Source organism: Abrus precatorius, unplaced genomic scaffold (genome assembly GCF_003935025.1).
Source record: "Abrus precatorius isolate BTA unplaced genomic scaffold, Abrus_2018 Scaffold7, whole genome shotgun sequence".
NCBI lineage: Eukaryota > Viridiplantae > Streptophyta > Magnoliopsida > Fabales > Fabaceae > Abrus > Abrus precatorius.
Window position 1 is genome coordinate 21,836,449 of NW_020874417.1, and position 22,014 is coordinate 21,858,462.

The following is a 22,014-nucleotide window of genomic DNA, read 5'->3' on the forward strand; positions in this document are numbered from 1 at the left end:
ATTATTTTTAGAATCTGGTGCTGCAACTATCACTGCTGGTAACTCTTTTCCACTTCGCAGGGTAATAGCACTCATATTTCCCTTTGGATTCATGACTGTTTGAGAAGGCAGATTACTGGAACCTTGAGACTGAATCTGACTCAATTGAGTGGCTAGTTGTCCAACCTGAATCTTCATATCCTAGACAGTTGCTTGCATGTTTTGTTGACATTGCAGGTTGTTTGTAGCCATCTGTTGCATCATCTCCTGGAATGATGGCTCACTCCTTTGTGCAAGAGGGGGTGGTGAAGGTGGCTGTCGCCTGAATGGAGGCTGGTATTTGCCTACAGCAGGTTGAAATGAAGGTTGTTGATTTTGTTACTGCTGCCCCCATCTCAGGTTTGGATGATCTCTCCAACTTGGACTATATGTCTGGGAATATGGGTTATAATTCTATTGCTGGTTTGGAGATCTGTATTGTTGCTGTTGGTTGGTGTAGATTCCAGAAACATTCGCATCTGTCTCTTGCAAGGTAGGGCATGAATCCATAGGGTGCTCAGTGGAAGTACATATTCCACAGACTCTTGCTGGCTGCTCACTTGCTGCACTCACTTGTTGTTGACCAATTGCCAAATGCCTCACCATGGTGGTCAACTCATTGATTTTGTTCTCTAGCCTCTGATTTTCTACACCATAAACAACATTAGTACCAGCACCAAGTGCTATCTCATTTACTATCTTAACAGCTACTCTGAAATTGAATTGTTGACTGTTGGCTGCCATGTTTGTAATAAGTTGCCTTGCAGCCTGTGGTATCTTATCCATCAATGCTCCTCCGCTTGCTGCATCTATCATGCTCTTGTCCATCAAAGTTAGTCCTTCATAAAAATATTGAATTAGTAATTGCTCACTTATTTGATGATGAGGACAGGTAGCACACAGCTTGTTGAATCTCTCCCAGTAGCCATACAAAGTCTCTCCATTCAGCTACCTTATACTACAAATCTCTTTCCTTATTGCTGTAGTTCTGGAGGCAGAGAAGAATTTCTCCAGAAATAACCTCTTCATTTGGTTTCATGTAGTGATTGTTGAAGGTAGCAAGTAAAGCCAATCTTTTGCAACACCATCCAGAGAGAAAGGAAATGCCTTCATTTTGACATGGTCTTCAGGCACTCCCTGAGGTCTCATGGTAGAACACACCACATGGAACTCTTTTAAATGCTTATGAGGATCTTCACCTGCGAGTCTATGAAACTTTGACAACAAATGGATAAGTCCAGATTTAAGCTCATAACAAGTTGTTTCATCTTCAGGATATTGGACACACCATGACTGATACACCACATTAGGTGTGCCCAATTCCTTCAAAGTTAGCTCAGGGTTATCAACCATATCCTCACTTTTAGTCTCGGATTCACTAACAGTAGGATTAACAGTTTCAGACTCACCAAGTACACTACCACTGTTTTTATTAGCTCTTATCCTACAAATTGTTCTTTCTCTTTCAGGATCAGATTCATGCAATATACTAGGGTTGGCCCTGGTCATGCAAGGTTAGAACCAACAAGAACAACAAGTACTCAAAGAATGCACAAAATTAGTTTACAAAGCAAGTACCATCAAAATGCAAGATATGAATGAAGTGAGACCATGATAAATTTATTTTTGGTATAGGAAAACACCACAAAAAATTTCAGAATTTATTGAATTGATTTGCTATAGAAATTAGAGGCCTAAAATCAAGAAAAATATGTCAATAAATGCTAAAAAAAAAACTTTTAGAAAACAAGCGAATTTTGAAATTCTGGGCAGCCTGAACCAACTTTGTGAGTTGCATTGCATAGGAAATTTTTTTCTACCCCAAATGCATATACAATATGCTCAATTCTGAGTTTTCTAGCAAAAGTTATGCCACTTTGAAGTTTCACAAAAATTTTCTTGGCCACCAAGATGTATCTCTTTTTCTATTACTGCTTTTTGAAATCTACCAACTCTAACCACTAATAGACACTAAAATAAGTGTGGACAAAAAAATTCAGACCAAAATTCAATCTCTAAGTATTTTTTTAGAAATTTTCAAAATCGGATGAATAGCGGTGAATAGTACATGATTAGTGCATGAACAGTGACTAATGGAACAATAGCGAATTCCTCTGTTTTCTGCCTCTACTACTTCTCTGTTTGGACATTTACATGCACAAAATTTCGTTCAACCACACAAGGTGTCAAACATGGAATACTTAATGATCAAACTGGAAATTAGGAATGATTATTGAAGAAAACAAACAACAAATCACAAAGGACAACACAATGAACAACAAATTAATTACAACAATGCAAAAACAAATCAATTACAGAATGCAGAAATGAATCACAGAATCAATTATACAAGAACAGAGTTTGGAAACTAACACAGAATACAATACACAACAAAATGCAGAAACACTTAAACACAGAATCAGTTAGTGCATAAGATGAAATAAAAACAAAATGACTTATGTCCCCGGCAATGGCGCCATTTTGATAACCACGTCGCAATGGTATCAAACAAGCTAGATTTTATCAAAAATTTTGCAATATAAGGAGCAAACCTAGGTCGTCTCGCAAGGACATAAAATGCATTCTGCTTTCGGTTCCATCATACAGTTTACCGTTAGCTTAGGGGAGGATTTGTTTTGAATTCAATTGTAAACAATAGAAGAAGAATAAAGAACAAATCCAACGAAATATGAACTTCAACCAATTCAAGATCTCAATCCCTACAATGCAATTCTCATTGTTCACACGAATACAATTCCAACGAAATTCCAATCAACACTAATTCAATTTGAAATTAATACTCTGAAATCTAAATTTAGATTATGAATTCCATTAAAACAAGAACCGCAATCGTAAATCCAATACTCTAACGAAATTCAGAACAATTAATTTATTGATTAAATTGAATTAGGTGAATTCAATTATTTCAAATTTGAAATTAACTCATTCTCTGTTTAGGATACAAACGAAAATTCAATATCATGAAAAACGTAATTAACCTAATCAGAAAAGAGAAAAAAGAAGAAGAAATTCGATAGAACCAAATCCGGAACTCGAATGCAATGTAGTTCTTGAAACCTTGAACTGATTGATGAATTAGCCTTGCTTCATAATCATGTTTGCTTGGCCAACCACAGGAGAGGAAGAGGAAGAAGAAGAGAGAGAGAAGAAGATGAGAATACAAAAATAAAGGAGAGGAGAAGAGAGAATTTAGTATGGAGACATTTTGAATTCTGAAAAAAAATGAGGGAAGGAATCTTTTACATGAAGTCATAACCTCTATTTAAAGACAAAATAATTGGGCTTAATTAAGGCCCAACTCCCTAATGAGGTTCCTAAACACCTAACTAAGTAATGTCAATAATACAATCAAATTTTGAAAATGTCATTGCAAGCCCGCAACATTGTGACGCATTTTTGGGCCTGAAGATGCTTGAAACGGGCTTTTCTCCCAACAGAGAAGTTGTAGATCTTTCTCTTATCTTTCTTGGGATACAAATTTTGTTCAATTCCGAGTAGTGTAGCACCAGATATGGTCTTTGTAAGAAAATGTGTCAAAACAAGAAATTATGGCGGGAATTAAGAAAGATTTACATTTAAATCCTACATGACTTACCAACACAAATCTAAAATAATACATCAAAATAGTACACTAATAAGACTCAATTAAACCAAAAAGATGGAGAGAAAGATGTACTAAAATATGACTATCACTAACCAACTCCTTTCACCTGATCAGACATATTGCAAAAAAAGAGATAATCAAAATATGATTTTATTGTATGAAACAGACTCACTGCTAAAGGGCGCTTTCTAAAAAATATCTAGATTTCTATTCCACAAATTCTACACAGCAAGACCAAATAAAAGTTTCGAGGATGGTAGCAGGGGAAAATTGTCTTTGGACAGATTATATTCAAGCCAACTAGAGAACTCTTTACTGAAAAAAGGAACCCAATTAGCTAGAAGGACAAACTAATTCCAAATATCCTTGGCAAAACAACAATCCCTAAGGACATGCTTAACAGATTCATCATTCAATCTACACCTGGAACACATAGCAAAGATAGTCATATCACAATTATATCTTTCAACATTTGTTAGGAGTCTACCATGAGCCAGTTTCTAGAAAAAAACATTAAATTTTGGAGGACCTTCCCAGCTCCACACCAAATTAAACAAATTACTATGCAAAACTTGAATTTGGTTAGGGCAGGAAATAAGGTTATAAGTAGATTTAACAGAAAAAATTCCATTATTAGTATGATTCCAATAAAATAAGTCTTGTCCCTCTGTTAGGACAGGAGGGTTAACCTGAGAAATTGAATCAACAATATGGTTAGGTAAAAGGGGCTTGATCTTAGCCCAATCCCATTGGCCATTATAACCAAACAGAGCCACAAGTTTATCAGAATCAATATCAAAGATAGGAAATCTAGAAAAAGTTAAAGGTTGTGTTGAGAATGGGACCGCTTATCCTCCCAAAATCTAACAAACATACCATCACTAATAAAGATACAATGTTATTTACTGCTATGATTTAAAATGATTTAAATTAATATCAAATTTAAACATAACTTAAAGTAAAGATACAATGTTATTTTTAGTTAAAAGGTAACTCAAAAAATTTATAGATATTTCTTTTTCCTATTAATTATTTTCATCATGTAAAATATTATAATTCATGTCAGCAATTTTTAATTTAATATAATTTTAATTTTATATATAGTATTTTCATTTAAATTAATATTATTTAAATTTAAACATAACTTAAAGTAAAGATACAGTTTTATATTTAATTAGAAGGTAACTCAAAAAATTTATAGATATCTTTTACCTTGCCTTGAGTAGTTATTTTTTTTCAATAGAACTTGTGTGCATGACCACTCCAATCACATCTATTCATAAAATAAATAAATTTAGGAAGCTAATTGATAAATTACATACAAATTATATAACAACTTTAGTAAAGTTTTATAGCAAAATACCTGTTAAGACGTTAAAGTAAAGATACAGTGTAATTTTTAATTAAAAAGTAACTAAAAAAATTTATAGATATTTCTTTTTCCTATTAATTATTTTCATTATGCAAAATATTATAATTCATTTTAGTAATTTTTAATTTAATGTAATTTTAATTTTATTTTATATATAGTATTTTCATTTGTAAAGTTGTCTTTTCATTAGAAATTTCATTTAACAATATATAATAGAAACTAATAATTTTGTAAGTGTAAATTTTTTAGTTCAAAGTAAATTTTAGAGTTTGAAGTACATATCAAACTATAGATTATTCTAAACTAATTAATAAAATATTTAAATATATAAATGGATAAATTAAGCAGTTGTTGTCCTTTAAATTTTCTCTTCTTAAAAGAGTGAATTTCCCTCTTTGCAAGTTATCTTGTGCTTCTTCTTCAACATTCTTTGTAACTTTCTTTTTCTCCTTATCTTTGGGATTAGGAACCTCTGCTTCACTTCTTATTATGACAGCATGGCATTTCTCCCTCGGATTCACAATAGTATTGTTAGAGAATCTACCATCTTCCCTGTGTAACTTCCATAAATTGTAGCAATGTTTCCTCCATTTCATTCATCCTCTCAGACAGAGGTTTTGAAAATTGTGGTTCTTTTGGAGGTTGAGATGAAGAAGCTTGACAATATGATTATGGAGGCTGAAAATTGGCATTGGACAATGATGTTGCTGCAGTACTACTTTTTGATGCAGGACTTTGTTGATTCTACTAATAATGTGGTTGACTCCTATTGGCTTGATGTTGAAAATCAAAATGAAATGGAGGTTGAGACTTATGAAAATAACCCATGTGATGATCGAGATGTTTTGCATAAACATTTGTCGCTAATCCTCATTAAAATATGAAGAAATTTGTATGTAGTCTAGGAAGCAAACCTAAGTTGTTTCCGATGACTTTGGTTGAAAATATACATTAAACATGTTATAAACATTCACTATGAAAGCAATTAAAAAGGGGGGTTTGTTGATTCTAAAATTAATATGAAGAATAAGAAACAAAATTATAATGTTCAATCAATAAAAAGTGATAATCCCTAGTTCATTCATGTGGACTCTATCCCTATTCCTCTCAAGATTTAATAACCTTCCTTTCCTCCCAGAATTAGGTTAATTTAATAAGCAAAAATCAACCTTTTGCTTTCATATGAATTAAGCAATTCAATGAACTCTAATTTCTCATTCCAAAATTATGCAATCTTAGAATTAAACTAGAATTAAGCAATTCAAGTTTAGAATTTCATTAAAACGAATTAGGGTTCATTAGGTAATGCCCCCCCTCATTCAACCATTAATTTAATTCAAGAGTTTGAGAAGAAGAAATTCATGGAAGAAAAAGAATAATATTAACATTCAAACCCAGGAATTCAAGAGTCTAAATGAACTCTCTAGGGATTACAAAGGGGTTTAGCCTTCCATGAGGATGGGTCTTACAATTATCAAATGAAAATAGAAGGAAATCACTAATATCAATGCAAGAATTAAAGAAAAATAGGAAGAAAATGGAAATCAAACCCTAGGTTAGGTCCTTGGCTGTCACTCAAGGCTGACCTAAGCTCTGCAAGCGTTCCCAAAATGGTAAAAAATCTAAAAGTATGAAAATTCTATTTGTAGTGCAGTGGTCATTGCCCATAGTAGCTACTATGAAAGTCATAGTAGCTACGCGCAAGTCTGGGTCATTTTTTGCCTTCTCTGGAGTGTCCACTATGGGACCAGAGTGGCTACTCGCAACGTGTAACACCTTAAATTTAATTTCAAATAGATAACAATTTCGCAAAATTTGAATAATAAATTTCTATAAAATATTTCAAAAATAAGGAAGGATTACAAGATCATATCAAACAACTGCTACAGGGCTAGTTCAAATACAACAAATTTCAAATATTATCCTAAGCCCTATAGCAGTTCATCCGTCCCTTTACTGTGTTTGGTGCTGATCGTCTTGACTACCTGAAAAATGAATGTAAGGGTGAGTACTCTACACTACCAAATACAATCAAACATAGAGTCTCACCTTCAAACCATTTGAATATATTCAGCAAGTAGATAGTACATTCACAAGCAGCATTTCAGTACAATTTGTTTCAATTAAAATATTGATGCACTTACTGCACCTACAGCAGTTCATACTCATCATTCACAACATATTCCACCAGAGTTAGCACGCCCCTCTCACAGCACATTACGTCGGTGATTACTCGCCCCTCTTCACAGTATTTATACTGGCGACAACTCGCCCCATCCTTAGTGTTTAAACCGGCGACAACTCGCCCCATTCTCAGTATTTATACCGGTGACAACTTGCCCCATTCTCAGCGTTTATACCGACAGTTACCCGCCCCATTCACTTTATTTCATAATAAACGGCTCTTGGCCCACATTCATTTATTAAACATGGCAAATAGCTTACCATTATCCATAACACACAATAATTTATCCACAGTCATGTCATACCATATGACACCTAGCCTATGTTCAGTCACAATTCACGGCACGTAGCCCATATTCGGTTCTATTATACGGCACTCAGCCTACACTTGTTCACACATCATCAAACACAACAAATTTCATCAAATACTCATATTCTCATCCACACACATAATATTCACAAGCCCCGGCACATGGCCCTCATCACCTTCTACGACCATTTCCCTTTCCTATACATTTTCTACCCTCCAACTCAGCCACATATTCATATTCAATCAATTTTGCAGTTAATTACACGTAAAAAGAGTAGGGTAGAGTCCCCTCTTACCTCGGATTGAAGACCCACACTTGGATTCAATCTTGGACAATGTTCTCCCCACAAATTTCAGTCTACACACACGGTTAATTTCATGAGAACCCTTGAAATCACCCAAAACAGAGAAAGGGGAGGAAAAATGAAATCCTAACCCTTAAAACTCACCTCCAAGCATTCTCCACACGAATCTGAGTTCCAATCTCGCTCACAAACGGCTTTGGAGGCAATCAATCGGTGGGAAAAGGGTTTAGGGTCAAGAGAATCGAAGGGATTAGGGAGAGGATTTGAGAAATAACCTTCAAATCCCTAAGCCCTCTTTTAAAACCCCTCAGATAGCGACACTTTTGCTACAGCGAGAAATTCTCGCTGCAGCCACAGCAAAAATCTCTGACGAAATTGCACCCTGGTTTTTGCAAAATCTCGCTACAGCGAGTCTACACCCAGAAATACAGTCCCCACTGTCGCTCTCTCGCTACAGCGAGTCTACACCCAGAAATGCAGTCCCCACTGTCGCTCTCTCGCCACAGCAAGACACATCTCGCTACAGTGAGAAGGCGATAGTTTAGCCCTCTTCTTCCTAGGGCACTCTCGCTGCAACGAGAACACTCTGCACCAGCTACTTAGCCTATTCTTTCCAGCTCAGTTCAGTCATACCTGCATAACATTCTCGTATTCATTCATATACACATATATATATACTCATACATTACTACCACACATTAAAATGCCATTCGCATTCCATCATTTCGCACTCGAGTGCACATTCCAACGTTCATTTTCATATAAGTACTCACATATCTATCTACATCAACAATAATGATTAATATTATCAAAATTCGGGGCGTTACACCACGCCTCTTTAGACTGGGGTCTCTGTAGTGTCCACTATGGCTCCGAAAGTGATCACTTTGGTCTATGCTCTGATTCTAGCTTGCTGTAGTGTCCACTATAGAATCCTAAGTGGTCACTTTCAAATCAAATTTTCTCAAAGGCTAGAAATCCAAGGAATAAGCCTAGAAATTCCTGCACAATTATTCAAATAATTAAAATTGCAAATTATAACTATGTAAATCAATACAAATTAACCAAAAATTAAGAAACCTATGATATTTGACCAAAATGATGTTTTTATGTTATTTACACTTTCTAAGTCTACTTTTTCTATCAAGGGACACTAAAAAGACAAGTAAAAATCCAATAAAATGTGGATTCATCACCATGTAATTAATCTGCTCTTACGGTTCTTGTGTAATTATATCACATGCTCCTTTCATATAATTTCCTCCACAAAAATCACATATCAAGTAGTTTGTTTTTGCAGCTCCATCTGAAAAAGTATTAATTTGCTGAGTAAAGGCTACAAGTTGTTCAAAAAGCAATTGATTTTGAATATGATTTTGGGTGATCAAAGTCTCAAGCGCTTTCGCTTTAAATGCTTCCTTACTTGCAACATGTTTCTCATTGAAATTCTAATACATGCTAGTTGCCATCATGTCAATTAATTGTTGAGCTTCCTCTAGAGTTTTAGTATTCAATGTACCTTCTACTTTTGCATCTACCATGGTTCTTAAGAAAACATTCATAACATTGTAAAAAGTTTCCAACTGCATCCACTATGGAATACAGTGGTGAGGACATCTTTTAAGAAGTTCTTTATACCTCTCCCACACTTCATGTAAGGACTCTTCTTCCTGCTGCACAAATGAGGTGATCTCTCCTCTTAGTTTAGCAGCCTTTGAAGGAGGAAAATATTTGGTCAGGAACTTGTTCACAAGATCTGTCCATGTAGTGATGCTTCTTTGTGGTTGAGATTCAAGCCAATATATATCCTTGTCCCTTAGAGAGAAGGGAAATAATCTCAAGCGGATAGCATTTTCACTTACACCATTGATACAAATAGTGTCACATAGCTACAGAAAATTATAGAGATGCAGATTAAGATCATCTAAAACATTTCCAGAGAACTGATCTTGTTGTATCAATTTCACCAATGAAGGTTTGATATCAAAATTATTGGCTTCAATTGTTGGTCTAACAATACTCAAATTGTAACCCTGCATAGTTGGAATGGGATAATCTCCAAAAGTCCTTGTCCTGTTGTTTTCAACTATATTGTTCTCTTTTGTTAGTGTTTAATTCACATTTAGTTTTTCAGAAATGGATGTTGTCTTTTGCACTTTCTTTTGCAACTTCCTTTACTTTGCTTCACTCTTCAACTGCTTAAGAGCCTTGTTTGTATCTAGATCAAACAATAGAGTAACTTTATTTTTGGTTTTTCCTTGTATACAAAAAGAAAATAAACAAAATATAGATGAAGCTAGAAAATTATGGAGAAGTAAAAATGAATTACGCAAAAAATTATTGCAAAATATTGCAGAAAAGTACAACTAAATGCAGAAACAAAATGAATTATGCAGAAAAATTAGACAGTTATGCAAAAAAATACAAAATAGAATCATTAAGAATTCAACAGAAAATGATGCAGAAAAATACAAAACAGAACATGCAGGAAACATAGAAAATAATACAAACTGAAAATTACAATTACGTAGAAAAATGAAAAACAAAAATATGCAAAAAAATGTAGAAGAATACAGAAAATTTATGTAGCAAACAGTAGAAAATAATGCAGAATCTATGCAATAAAACAACACAATGTAGAAACAAAATTGAATTATGCATAAAAACTAAACAGACATGCAGAAAAATGCAAAATAACTCATGCAAAAATCAATAGACAATTATGCAAAAAACTACACAAAATGCAGGAAAAAAATTATGCAAAAAAATTAGAAAGTAAAACAACAAAAAGAAATGCTCAATCTAGCTATCTTTCTACTACTAATGATATCCCTAGCAACGGTGCCAAAAACTTGTCAAAAAGCTCAAAGAACACTAACTAGTAAGTGTACTAGGTAGTTGTAGAAAGTAATAAAATTTGTAATTCATTTGAGTCCCAAGCATCATCCTCAGGGATTAGTTCTATCAATTACCACTTTAGAAATCAATAAGTAGTTGAGCTAAACGAATTTGGAGAGATTTTAAATCATTTAACACAATTGAAGTAACAAGTGCAGTAAAATGCAAAGGTTCGGTAAGACAAAGTATAGAGTTTAGAAATAAGATGATATGTGAATAAAGTTAGGAATAATTTCACCTCTTTATCAATTGCAAAACTGAAGTGGATCTGAACTCTAAGTTCCTTAATTGATTAATGATCAATTTCACTAGATTAATCAAAGTTCAATTCCTTGACTTATTGATCCTAATATTCAATTAACTACCCTAATTCCTGAGATGTCAAACATTGCTTTAAGCATTAGAAATTAAAAGATCACAAGATTATGAATTCTTATCTCTAAGATATCCATAATCTTGACATTCAATTCAGACATGAGAAATTAACTCAACTTTCATTAATAAAAATCCTCTTGGTTCAATTCAATTGAATAGCTAATCCAAGAATTACATTAAGGATAGAATTAAATGTTCAATACAATCAAAGTCTTAAATTCTAGATCCACAATCAATTTACAATATCAAAGTCGGATCCATCAATCCTTAACAAAAAGAAATCAGAACATGTTCTTAAAAGAAAAAAATAAAGAAAGAGTAAAAGAAGAGGAGTTGCAGAATTTCTTCATAAATCTAATCCTCAGCCTAATTCCTCAAGCTCCAGAGCTTGGAACTCGCCCCCAATCTCCGTCTTTAACTCTCCTAAGGTGTAGAAATGAAAAAAATGAGAAAAGATTCCAAAACATTTGAACTTCTGACATTTTATAACTTTTCCTGCCTTTTTGATGTGTACACTTTGAATGGTTAAATTGTACACATAGAAGGTCTTCTAGAACCTTCCTAGGCTGAGTTGACCACTTTAAATGCTTAAAGTGAATACTTAAAGTGGTTCTTAAATTTTTGTCATGTGCGTTTACACTTCAAACTTTTAAAGTGTACAAACGCAACCTTCTTTCCTGGATTTTACCTCTCAAGTGTTCACTTTGAGTGTTCAAAGTTTTTATGCGCAGTTGAAGTGTTCACTTTGAGTGTTCAGAGTGTTTACATGCAACTTAAATGTTCACTTTGAGTGTTCAGAGTGTTAACACGCAATCTTCACTTGAGTTTTCAACTTTGGAGTGTTCACTTTGAACACTTAAAGTGTTTATGCTTAGGCTTCACTTGAATTTATACCTCTAGAGTGTTCACTTTGAACAGTTAAAGTGAACACTTTCGCTCCATTTCGCTAAATCTAATCCAGAGTTGCCACTTTCTTCTATTTTCTCTTTTTCAATCCTTATCCTCAAGACTCTTAGCTTGGAATCTCCTACAAAACTAGTTCAATCAACAAAATTACATTAGAATTTTATTAAATTCACATAATTTGAGTTGCTAAAGACAAATATTGACTTTATTCAACATTGATATATTTTTGTGCAGTTTTCACTTTTCAAATTAAAAACTACTTAAAAACATTGTAAAATTTAGAGTTATCACCTTTCTTATTTTATTTGGCTATTTATATTTTGTTAGCAGTGGACTATGTCTCCAAGTGGGTGGAGGCAAAGGCCACTTGTACTGATAATACTCGTATTGTTGTAGATTTTGTCAAGTCACATATATTTTGCAAGTTTAGATTTCTTAAAGCATTGATCAGTGACCGAGGATCACACTTTTGCAATCGCACCATGGATGCCTGACTTCAAAAGTTTGGGTTTGTGTATTTTGAGTGAGACACTTTACTGATAAATCTACATTTTACCATAATTTTTAGTATATTTTTGTTAATAAATAAGTAGTAAAGTGCTAAGTAAATTTGGAAATATCATAAAAATTGCATCAATATTCATAATTGTGTAAATAGTTTTCATTTTTAGATTTTTAGTCCAATTCTGAATAATTTGACATAAAATGACTTAATCCTTGTGCAGAAGCTTGAGCTGAGAGTTTGAGTTGAAGATTGAAGTGAAGAAAGTAGAGGAATTGATCTTAAAAGATGAAGAATCAAGTGTTATGTGTAGGGCGTAATCACTCTGAGTACATAGAGTTAACACTTTGAAGAAGGAAATTCATGAAGACCAAGAGAGTAGCACTTCAAGTGTTCAGAGTAGCTATGCAGTAAGCGCGTAGCCACTTCAAGCACTGATAGTAGCTATGTGTGAGGATCTTTCTATGTAGAACGCTTGCGCATAGACACTTCAACCACTTAAAGTGTTTACGCAAAAGTAACAGAATTTTAAATACCACTTCTAAGTGTCAACTTTGGGTGATTTGAGTTCCTAATTCAGTTAGAGAAGCTTCTAGAAGACCTTTTTATGCTAGAATTCTCAGAGATTAATGTGTGGAAAGGGAAAAGGCGGGAAAAATATTATAAATAGAAGTTAGAGGTTCAGAAAAGGGGATTTTGGTTCATTTTTGTTATTTTTCACTTTGTAACTGTTTTAACTTCCAAGGGAATTCAGAGAGAGAGAGAGAGAGAGAGATTGGGAGCGACTTTCAAGCTTCATTGCTAGAGGAATCAGTGTGAAGATTGGGTCTTAGAATATGTTCTTTTGCTTCTTGTCTTCTTCTTTTACTTCTCCTTCTTCTATTGTAATGTTGTTCTAAACCTTTTTGTTTAGGGATCTATGGATCTAAATTTGATGTTGTGATGTAATCATGGATTGGATCTTGAGATTTTAATTGAATTGAGTATATGATTCTGTTCTTAATGCAGTTGTGAACTAATCCGTCATTCAATTGAGTTTAGAGGAATCTTCATCAATGGAAATTGAGTTTATTTCTCATATTTGAATCATATGCCTAGGTTATTGAGATCTTAGGAATAAGTATCATGATCTAGTAATCCTATAATTTTCAGAACTTAATGCAGTATTTGATTAAATTTCACCTAAGGGATAAGGGAGGTTTAATTAGGTATTAGGATCAATGAGGTAAGGAATTGTCATTTGGTTAAAGAAGTGAAATTGATTATCAATCAATTAAAATTCTCAAGAGTTCAGAACATGATTACATTGCAATTGAAAATCTAGTGAAGTGATTCCTAACTATTTTCCATATAGCATTCTTAATACAAAATTCGTACTCTATTTTTATAGCAAGTTTATTACCTTTTATTGTTCTTATTTCTTACTTTTACATGTTACAAACTTTCAAAATGAATTGTATGGCTCAACTAATTGTTAAATTGTGAAGTGGTAATTGAAAATCAGATCCTTGTGGACGATACTTGGGGCTCATATTGATTTCCAAAATTTATTACTTACTACAACTACCTAGTGCACTTGCTAGTTAGTATCCCTCTCAAATTTTACATAATATTTACCTTATACACTCGACTGATTTAGAGTATGTCATGTGAGGATTGTAACATCCTGATTTTTACTCCCTCTATGTTCATATGTGTTAGTACAATTTTATTTGTTTCAAAAGTAATTGATGTATTTTAAAAAATTTCAAGATTTTGGTTAAAGAAGTTTTGAGATAAAAGTATTTATTTTTATTTCGTTAAAATAATTCATCTTTAAATACATGTTTGATTTATTTTTTAAAGATGAAATTTTTTAATATTTTGAATTATTTATATATCCTTTAACTATATTTGATTTCCAAGTTTCTTACACACCAACAAAGGTGGTATAGTGGTGGATAGGCTAGTCTTACCCTAAACTTGGAGGACCTAAGTTCAAGTCTTATTAAGAGCTGAATTTTGGTCTAACAAGGTTTTTCTTTCATATTTTAAATAGTGTAAAAAGTCCATGATGCCCTTGCATGCATGAGAAATGTGGAAATCTAACTTCTCTCTTCCTCCTTCACCGTGAGACACCTCTCTCCCTTCCGTAAGACTCTCACTAGAATTCTTCAATGGTTTTACGCATTTTATTGGGGCCAAAAACTCTATTTTCACTAATTAAGTAATATTTTACAACTAGTTACAAATTTATTCCTATTTTTAACTGCTCTTACTATGTATTATAACAATTTCCCCCCTTTTGAATAAGGGCTTGACCTCAAGTCCTTTCACTTACTCTCCACTCAAAATTTGGGAATTGCCCTTGTAAATCATAGAGCTTCCTCCAAGTTGCATCTTCAGGATTTGTTTCCTCCCATTGCACAAGTACTTTAGTAATAGCTTGATGGTGTTTCTATTTCATTCGTCTATCCAATATAGCTAGCGGCTTAGGTAGTAAGTCTCCATCTTCATTAAACCGAGGTAGCTGAGCAGTAACTGTGTGTTTGCCATTATTTCTCTTTAATAGTGACATACGAAAGACATTATGGATCTTAGTGTCAGCTGGAAGTTCCAATTTATATGCCACCTTACCTATTCTTTCCATCACCTTGTAAGGCCCATAATATTTGGCTGATAACTTGTGGAAGTATGAGTTTGCCAATAAATGCTGCATGTACAACTGTATTCCTTGCTGAGATTCTCCTATAGCAATTTGCCAATTTCTTCTCTGGTCTTCACCACATAGTTAACAGCTTCAACCAAGGTTTTGCCACTATTAACTAAATTAGGTAATATAGGGATATAGCCATATAGTGCTTTAAATGGTGTCATATGAGTTGCTGTATGAAACTTAGTATTGTACTACAATTCAGCCATGGCTAAGTGGTTGGTCCATTGTTTAGGCATGTCACCAGTAGCACACCTTAAATAGGCTTCTAAGGACTTATTGAGATTTTCAGTCTGTCCATCAGTTTGTGGGTGGAAGGTTGTGGACTTCAGCAATTGAACCCCATGTGCTTTCATCAACCCTGCCTAGAAATTACTCAAAAATATTGGATCCCTATCAGAAATTATCTCTTTTGTCCACCCATGATGCCTTACCACAGTGCTCATGAATAAATCTGTAACTTTAGATGCTGTAAAGGGATGTCCTAAAGGTATGAAATGAGCATACTTAGTTAGCCTATCTATGACAACTAAGATAACACTCATCTTGTTAGACTTAGGCAGGCCCGTAATAAAGTCCATGGAAATTGACTTCCACGCCTTTTAGGAATAAGCAATGGTTGTAAAAGTCCTCCTCGTAGTTGATTTATTGATTTGAACCTTTGACATGTCTCACACTCCTTGATCCATTTCTTAACTTCCTGTTGTAAACCCTTCCAATAGAAATGGTCTTTAATTCTTCTATAAGTTAGGTCAGAACCGGAATGTCCTCCTATTGCTGAGCTATGAAAGAAATTGAGAATCCTTGTCTTGAGACTTGGCTGACATCCAATCACTACTTTTCCCTTTCTTCTCATTATGTCATTTTCAAAAGTATAGTGCTTTAGAGGTTGTTTGCACTAACCTCAATTTATCAACTAGCTTTTGTAATTTTGTATCAGATTTCCAAGAGTGAATAACTTCGGTCATTAGTTCTGTAGATAAGTGTAAAATGGCAGTTAGGCTTCCCTTACTCTCCATTCTAGACAATGCATTAGCGACTTGATTATCCTTTCCCTTTTTGTATTCTATATTGAAATCCAAACCCATTAACTTCTATAATCCATCAAATCACCTTCTTGTTTAAGTCATGAAAGCTCAGCTACCGGATCATCAAAAGAACTATCATCAAATCAGTATGCCACGTCCTGAAGAATTTGTTCCCAGGATTTGTCTTTGAAAGACGTTTGTTGCATGTCATGGCGTTGCCATGAAAAAGCCTTCCTATCCATTGATAATAGAAGCAATCTGCCACATTGATTCACTGGTGTGGGTTCCAACTCAAAGAATTGTTCTACCTTTGCCCTCCATTTGCGGAATTTCATGCCATTAAATGAAGGAAATTGGATTTGTGCTCTTTCAATCACAGATTTTGAAGAATCACCACCATCGTCATCTGGAAGTATGATCTTTTGCCCACCATTAAATGCCGCAATTGAAGAAACAAGAGTGTCGATTGATTTCTAGAAAAAATCTAGCATTTCTTTCGTCGATTCTTGAGCCTCTATGAACGATTTCTCAAAGTATTCCATGCGCGCTTCAAGTTCCTTAGTCATCACCATTGTCCCAAAACATAACGAGCCTCTTGATACCAATGTCAAAATTCAATTGAACTCACCAGAATTCTTCACTCACTCACAATTCTCGCAGAGAATATAGAGGAAACTCAACTCAAAATATTTCATCATCATTCAAAGTGTACAATGGGTTCTATATATAGCTTCTGACTTCCAACAGTTTTACCCATTTTATTGGTGCCAAAAACTCTATTTTTCACTAATTAACTAATATTTTACAACTAGTTACAGATTTATTCCTATTTTTAACTGCTCTTACTATGTATTATTACAACACTCTCCCTTCTATGCTTAGATGATAGGCCGTATTTTAGTATAGTAATGCATATCATTATGGCCTTAATTACTCTCACATTTATGCTTAATTTTGTGGTATTATGATGTTTGTTAACTGTCTTTGAACTTGAGGGATTAATTGCAAAACTAAACAATTTTTGTTCTTTTTGGTAGTTTGACCATTGCTTGTTGTAAAGCAATATCTGGAGCTACAAGACTCCGAATTGAGTGATTCTAAGGGCGTTGGAAAGATAAGACATGGAGCTACAAATGTTTCTCTCACATGCTTTATCAAATTCCAAGCCGAAGATGGTTATTTTTGAGCTCGAAAAGTACCCACGGAACTGCCCCTGCATTTATCCATTTTTGGGCTTTGTTTTGTTATGTATTTCATTAATTTCTGGCCCAATTAGGAAAGCTTCAAGAATATCTAATCATTGGAGTCCAGAATCGGATGTGTAACAACCCTAATTAGGGAGGAGACGACCTTACGTAATTCTTCTTCGACTTTTTTTTAGCAATGGACAATTTTATTCTTAGAAAAAAATTGACTTTATGTAATAAGTCATATTTGTATCTTAGCTGGCAGGGTTATTTCCTTAGGATATAAATAGACATCTTGTGTACATGATGAGTCATTATTCATTCATAAAATTCAGTTTAGTCTTCTCTTGTGCCTTGAGAGCTGGAGAGTGTGAGTATTCCAATTGGGTCAGTGCTGCTCGATTGTTACATTTGGTATCAGTCTTAGCTTAGAAACGATGGTGACCACCAAAGAATTGGACGCTCGCATGGAATTCTTTGAAAAGAATCTTTTTGATCAGCAAGAAACTATGCAAAAATCATTCGAGTCTGTCCAGAAATCTATTGAAAGTCTTACAGCAGTAGTGACTGCTTTAGCAGCGGGCAAGAAAATCATCAGTACAGAAGATAATCATAGTGAAATTCCAGAGAACACAGGATCAGTAATTGAACGTGCACAGCTTCCTTTTCCTTCTTTTGATGGCTCAAACTTTCGGGATTGGAAAGCCAAAGCTGAACAATTCTTTGAATTGGAAGGCACACCCGAGAATCAAAGAAGTCGATTGTTGTTACTTTCTATGGATGGTAAAGCTTTTGCTTGGCAAAGGCATTATATGCAGAACATTAATAATAAAGGCAATTCTTGGCAACAAATTCTTCTGGACACTGGTAACAGATTTGACTCAGGAGCTTTTGATGACCCGGTTGCAGAATTGGCAAAATTGAAACAAAATGGGCCTTTGCTCGATTTTCTTGAAAAATTTGACACATTATTGGCCAGAGTTGCAGTCAATGAAGATCTAGCTTTGAGTTTCTTTCTTTCTGGTCTTAATCTTGAATTGGAAAAATCAGTCAAAATTCACAGACCAACCACAGTTCAAGAAGCCATTCGAATTGCAAGGTTGCAAGAGGAGGTGCTTCATGAAATGGCAAAGAAATTCTCACCAGCAGGACCAGTGAGTTCAGAATCTTCAATGCGACACACCAGATCATGGTATAATTCTTCTTCTAATGTTAGAAACCATCCAATCACTACATTACAACAGAATCAATCTCATAGCCCAACAGTTTCACAATCTATTACTGATAACAAATCCTCTTCAACAAATTTGACCTCAAAGAAACTTATCAGTGAGAGGATTTCCAAGGGACTTTGTCGATTTTGTGGAGAGAAATGGGAGAGAGATCATAAACAAAAATGTACAATTTGGGGCAAATTAAATGCTATTTTCAGTGCTCAAGAACATTTAACAGTGGCATTAGATTCTGAAGGGGAACAGGATTCTGAAATGATAGAACATAGTTTGGGCATAATCAATGATACAGATGTCCATATCTCATTGAACACATTACAAGGAATAGCTGGTGGAAGCACTTTGCAGATGAAGAGTTTGATCAAGAAACAGGCAGTACCTTTTCTAATGGACACTGGCAGCACTCATGATTTCATCAGTGCAAACTGGGTAAAGAAATTGGGATTAAAGTCACAAAGCATACAAGATTTTTCAGTTTTAATTGCATCAGACAAACAATTAGTGATTAACAGAAGTTGTGCAGATGTGGAATGGAGATTCAATTACCATGTTTTTCATGCTGATTTTCTTATTTTCCTTAGTAGTACTTTTGGAGTTATTCTTGGAATGCAAAGGTTCAAAACCTTGGGTGAAATCAGCTGGAATTGTGCCCAACTAACCATGAGGTTTCAACATCAAGGTAAACCAGTTTGTCTCCAAGGTGAACAACCTTCAACTGCAGTTACGGAACTGGAGGGTAAAATTAAATTTGTTCAGAATCAACCCATGTTGCTTGCTGTTCAAGGACCAGTTTGTTATTCAGAGGCGCTGCCTGGAGATCTACAACACTTAACTCCGCACCAAGATAATGAATTACAGCAGATTCTTCACACATATCAGCATTTGTTCGAGGAGCCTACCACTTTACCTCCTAAAAGAAGGTATGATCACCAGCTTTATTTAACTAGTGACAAGCCATTTTGTTTGAAACCATTTAGATACCCACATGCTCAGAAGGAAGAAATAGAAAGGCAGGTTAAAGCTTTACTCCATACTGGATTTATAAGGGAAAGTGGCAGTTCTTATGCTTCCCCATTGATGTTAGTGAAAAAGAAGGATGGATCATGGAGGTGTTGCACTGATTTCAGGAAGCTTAATGCATTAACAGTAAAGAATAAATTCCCTATGCCATTAATAGAGGATCTATTAGATGAACTACACGGTGCCACTTACTTTTCTAAACTGGATTTAAGGAGTGGATACCATTACGTCAGGATGGCAGAATCAGATATTCACAAGACAACATTTAAGACACATAGTGGACATTATGAGTGGGTGGTGTTACCCTTTGGCCTCAGTAATACACCAGCTACATTTCAAAACTTGATGAATGATATTTTCAGAGAACACTTAAGGAAATTTATATTGGTATCTTTTGATGATATATTGGTGTACACAAAATCTTGGTCTGATCACATCTCATGCCTTGCAACCATTTTTCAGATTCTCAATGACCACAGTTTGGCACTTAATTTTAAAAAGTGTAGTTTTAGAAAGACAAGGATTGATTATTTGGGTAACTTGATCTCAGCTCAGGGAGTACATCCAGATCCAGACAAAATTAAAGCCATTCAACAGTGGCCTATTCCTATGACAGTAAACGAGTTGAGAGGTTTCTTAGGCCTTTCAGGGTACTATAGGCGGTTTATTTAGAATTATCGCAAGATTGCTCAATCCCTGAATCATTTACTGCAAAAAGATGTTAAGTTCAAATGGACAGAAGAAGTTAACCATGCATTTTATAGATTAAAAGAAGTCTTAACTGCAACTCTGGTTCTTTCTTTGCCAAACTTTCATGAAACATTTACAATAGAGACAGATGCTTCAGGAGCAGGGATTGGTGCAGTCCTCACTCAAAAAGGCCATCCCATAGCTTATATCAGCAAATCCGTGGGGCCAAAGTACCAACTTCTTTCAGCTTATGAGAAAGAGTTCTATGCTATCCTATTTGCTGTAAGGAAATGGCAACATTATTTCTTGGGACAACACTTCATTATTAAAACTAATCAGAAGGCTTTGAAACATCTTTTAGAGCAACCTCCAACAACATTGATGCAGAATTGGGGTCTAGAGAAGCTGATGGGACTTGACTTCAGCATAGAATACAGGCAGGGCAAGAAAAATATAGTAGCTGATGCATTATCAAGACGACTTCCAGGGAGCTTGGCTGTGATCCTACATGTAACTTCTGAACTGCTAATGGCTGCTAAGAATTCTTGAAGGAATGATGCCAAACTTCAGAAAATAGTGGATAAAGCAAGAATGAATCAGGGAACTTACAAACAATACACATTTGATGGCACATTTTTAAGAAGAAGGGGTAAAATAGTAATTGGATCAGATCCAACTTTCAGGAAGAAAATCCTTCAACACTATCATAATTCTCCAACTGGTGGACATTCAGGTGATAATCTCACTTACAAAAGGATTCAAGAATAGTTTTATTGGAAGGGATTGCAACAAGAAGTCAAGAAATGGGTGATAGAGTGTTCTATATGTCAGAAAAATAAACCTTTACTCAAATTACCTACTGGTCTACTTCAACCACTTTCCATTCCTAAGAGGGCTTGGAAATCCATTTCAATGGATTTTATTGTTGGTCTTCCTAAATCATATGGTATGTCTGTTATATTTGTAGTATGTGATAGGTACACTAAGTATGCTCATTTTCTGCCTCTGGCACATCCATTTGGAGCAGCAAAAGTGGGGCAGATATTCCTAGATTATGTGGATAAATTGCACAGTTGGCCTACTAAAATTATCTCTGATAGAGACAGTGTTTTCATGAGTAATATTTGGACAGAATTGATGCAACAGCATGAGGTCAAGCATCTCAGATAAACAGCCTTCCATCCTCAAACAGATGGACAAACTGAAGCCTTAAATAAGGCTTTGGAATGCTACTTAAGATGCATGACTAGGGATTTACCAAAAAAGTGGACTGAGCACTTATCTTCAGCTGAATATTGGTATAACACCAAATTTCATACAGCCATAAACCTGACATCTTTTGAGGCCCTATATGGTTATCTTCCACCAATGCCAAATCTTGCAATTCAAGGTGAATCACTGGTAGAAGCTGTGGCTTATACAGTCTGAACAAGGCAGCAGATAGCTAGGCTCCTACAAGAGAATTTAGCTAAGGTGCAAAGCAGAATGAAGAAGTATGCAGATCTAAAGAGAATGGACAAGGAATTTCAATGTGGAGACCTAGTGTATCTAAAGATTCAACCTTACAAGCAGCTTAGTTTATCCAACACAGCCTTTCATAAATTATCTGCTAGGTATTTTGGTCCTTTCAAAATACTAGAAAGGATTGGTCAGGTTGCTTATAGACTAGA

General features: G+C 34.7%; 1 protein-coding gene and 1 non-coding gene across 2 annotated transcripts; both read left to right on the top strand.

Annotated features, from left to right (window-relative positions):
- The first annotated feature begins 9,413 nt into the window (after nt 1-9,413).
- Nucleotides 9,414-9,520, top strand: LOC113873978. Its single transcript, XR_003506042.1, has one exon. It is a non-coding gene; the product is annotated as a small nucleolar RNA R71 (small nucleolar RNA).
- An 11,415-nt stretch (nt 9,521-20,935) lies between these two features.
- LOC113871615 lies at nt 20,936-21,772 on the top strand. The gene is made up of 3 exons (XM_027508711.1): nt 20,936-21,077; nt 21,312-21,496; nt 21,611-21,772. Exons 1-3 carry the CDS (start codon nt 20,936-20,938, stop codon nt 21,770-21,772), a joined length of 489 nt encoding a protein of 162 aa, XP_027364512.1.
- The last annotated feature ends 242 nt before the right edge of the window (nt 21,773-22,014 follow it).

Coding starts and splice junctions, on each gene's coding strand:
- LOC113871615 (XM_027508711.1), top strand. CDS start 20,936: ATGAATCAGGGAACTTACAAACAATACACATTTGATGGCACATTTTTA. Junction 21,078..21,311: donor TCCAACTGGTGGACATTCAG/GTGATAATCTCA, acceptor TTATATTTGTAG/TATGTGATAGGTACACTAAG. Junction 21,497..21,610: donor AATTGATGCAACAGCATGAG/GTCAAGCATCTC, acceptor TTACCAAAAAAG/TGGACTGAGCACTTATCTTC.